Here is a 2,200-nt window from a genome sequence, read left to right on the forward strand (position 1 = left end):
GGGCTGCCACACCATGTAGACAGATGCTCCCCTGCATTGTAGAAGTTCCCAAATCCAAAGTCTGCATAGACAAAGACACACAGTGATCTTCTTATTCAAACTTGTTTGTTTTCTCTAAATTCCAGCTAAAGGAGCTCAGGGCAACGGAGAGTCATTTAGCCTTTTTAGATGCACAGCGTCTTATGTAATTTGCCATCATGATGTTCAGAGACGTTCACAAGACCAGATTATATCAAGCTAATGTTACAAAAACACTAGCTGTTCTTTCTCTGCTCTGAGATTATATTATGCAAGAGTGTCAGTTTGTGCACATGAGTCATCTCCTGTGGTTGATATTAGTCTTGGTAAAATGAGTGAATTAGTCACACTTAATTAGCTCACAGACAGTGCAAAAACAATTTAATTAGAATGGTTTAAACCCAACGCAGCAAATGGTTCCCTCAGGCAAAAACAGCAAGAAGGTAGAGAGAGAACACGTCCTATCCAAAGCACTGTTTTCTCATAAAATTAATTAACATTCTTTCTCACATTGTACAGCACCGTCATGCCACCAAAGCAGTAGTCATAGTACAGTAAACAGTATGTGGCAGACATACCAGCCAGTTTGATATTCATGTTGGCATCCAGCAACAGGTTCTCGGTTTTTAGGTCACGGTGAACGATATGGTGTCGATGGCAGTAGTCCACTGCTGTAAGAATTTGCCAGAACTTCTTTCGTGCCTCATCTTCACTCATGCGGCCATTTGAGGTCAGGTGGTCTGCAGGGAGAGAAGCCATTTTATTTCAAGTCCATATTTGGGACAAGAAATTAGGAGATTTAGCTTAGTGAAAAACCCAAATGTGAAATCTGAACTCACCAAACATCTCTCCGTTCTTTGCATACTCTGTCACGATATACAGCATGTCTTTTGTCTCCATGACCTAAGAGAAAGAGAGTGAAACGATTTAAACCCACTGAGTCATTAGCAGCTATTGAGGACAAAGAACACATTTTAGGTGAATAAAATTTGTTCCAAGTTCTCCAGTGGAGCTTCCTACAGACATTTCTAGGCATGAGACATTTTCTAACCACAGAAATCCACCTCACACTTCTCCATAAACCTCCATGTGCACAAAACACCAACACCTTCCCTTTCCAACTACTTAAGCCAGCACTCAGTGACTTCTAGCATGCATGTATATCATGTTTTCATCTTCACACCCAAACCTAAAAAGGAAATGCATAACTTTCATACTCAGACAAACACATATCAGATACCTGGGAATGTTTTTCCTGAAGCTGTCACTAGTTGGCAATGGGTAGTAGTGTTGAATTTCAAGCTACCCATATCTATTAATTTCTTAGAAACAGAGAGGCAGATTCACATGCGCTGTTTACATGCAGCCTGTCTAGCATATCAAAAACACCATACGTGTAATCACTCATTGCCCAGCGCACAACGTAGACTTGGAAGACAATATTCCCGGTCCTTTCCTGGAGTCCATAGAAAGCTTCCATTTCCCAGTAGAGCGGCTGAGAGCTGCTGAGCTAATAGGTTGCACAACAAAGCAAGTTTCATCAAATGACAAAGCCCTGTCAGAGTAATGCTGCTGGCCAACTGTGAATTAAATGTCACTAATCTCCACTGAATGGTGCAGCTTAATGCTTTTCACCCACTAGCCCCTTTAGAAAACGAAGCAAAGAATGATTCAATTCACAGACGCCTCCAAGTGGAGAGCAGTCTTTATCTGTGCGATAGGGCAGCTCTCCAGGAGGAAGGTTAACTTCTTAACAGCCATAGTTTACTCTTTTTTGCCATAAAGTAGCTTCAAATTTGTGGAAGCTGTTTAATGTTTACCCTGACTAAAATACTCAAAACCAAGATGTTGCATCAATGGAAATATTTTAGATGCTGTGTGCATCATTTTATACATTTCCTACAATAAAGATCCTTAAAAATCTGCCTGATTCTTTTTATTATCAGAAATGCTTGTATCTCCATGAGAATCTAAGAGCATAAGAGGAGAATATGTGTCAGGGCCGCTGGCGGCCGCTGCCTCTCCTCCGTCTTTCTCTCCTCTGCTCTCTCTATCCTGTGGGCTCTGCACCTCAGCTGTGTTGCATTCCAGTAATTAGCGACTGGTTTGTCGATGCACACAGCTGGGGTGCATCCCGATGATTACCTTCTCCTCCTTATATAAACCTCTGGCAGACGCTCCG

The 2,200-nt window shown here is 41.8% G+C and overlaps 1 protein-coding gene across 1 annotated transcript in view; it reads right to left on the reverse strand.

The window, feature by feature from the left end:
* The window catches only part of sik1 (salt-inducible kinase 1), a 10,743-nt gene that overhangs the window by 5,443 nt on the left and 3,100 nt on the right, over window positions 1-2,200 (reverse strand). Inside the window, exons 4-6 of the mRNA XM_020609487.1 lie at window positions 858-921; window positions 597-758; window positions 1-61 (exon numbers count right to left, since the gene is read on the reverse strand). The exon at window positions 1-61 is cut by the window's left edge and continues 31 nt beyond it. Coding sequence (XP_020465143.1) covers window positions 1-61; window positions 597-758; window positions 858-921 — 287 coding nt within the window. The remainder of the gene's footprint in view (window positions 62-596; window positions 759-857; window positions 922-2,200) is intronic.

The sequence above is a fragment of the Monopterus albus genome, unplaced genomic scaffold (assembly GCF_001952655.1).
Source record: "Monopterus albus unplaced genomic scaffold, M_albus_1.0 scaffold99.1, whole genome shotgun sequence".
NCBI lineage: Eukaryota > Metazoa > Chordata > Actinopteri > Synbranchiformes > Synbranchidae > Monopterus > Monopterus albus.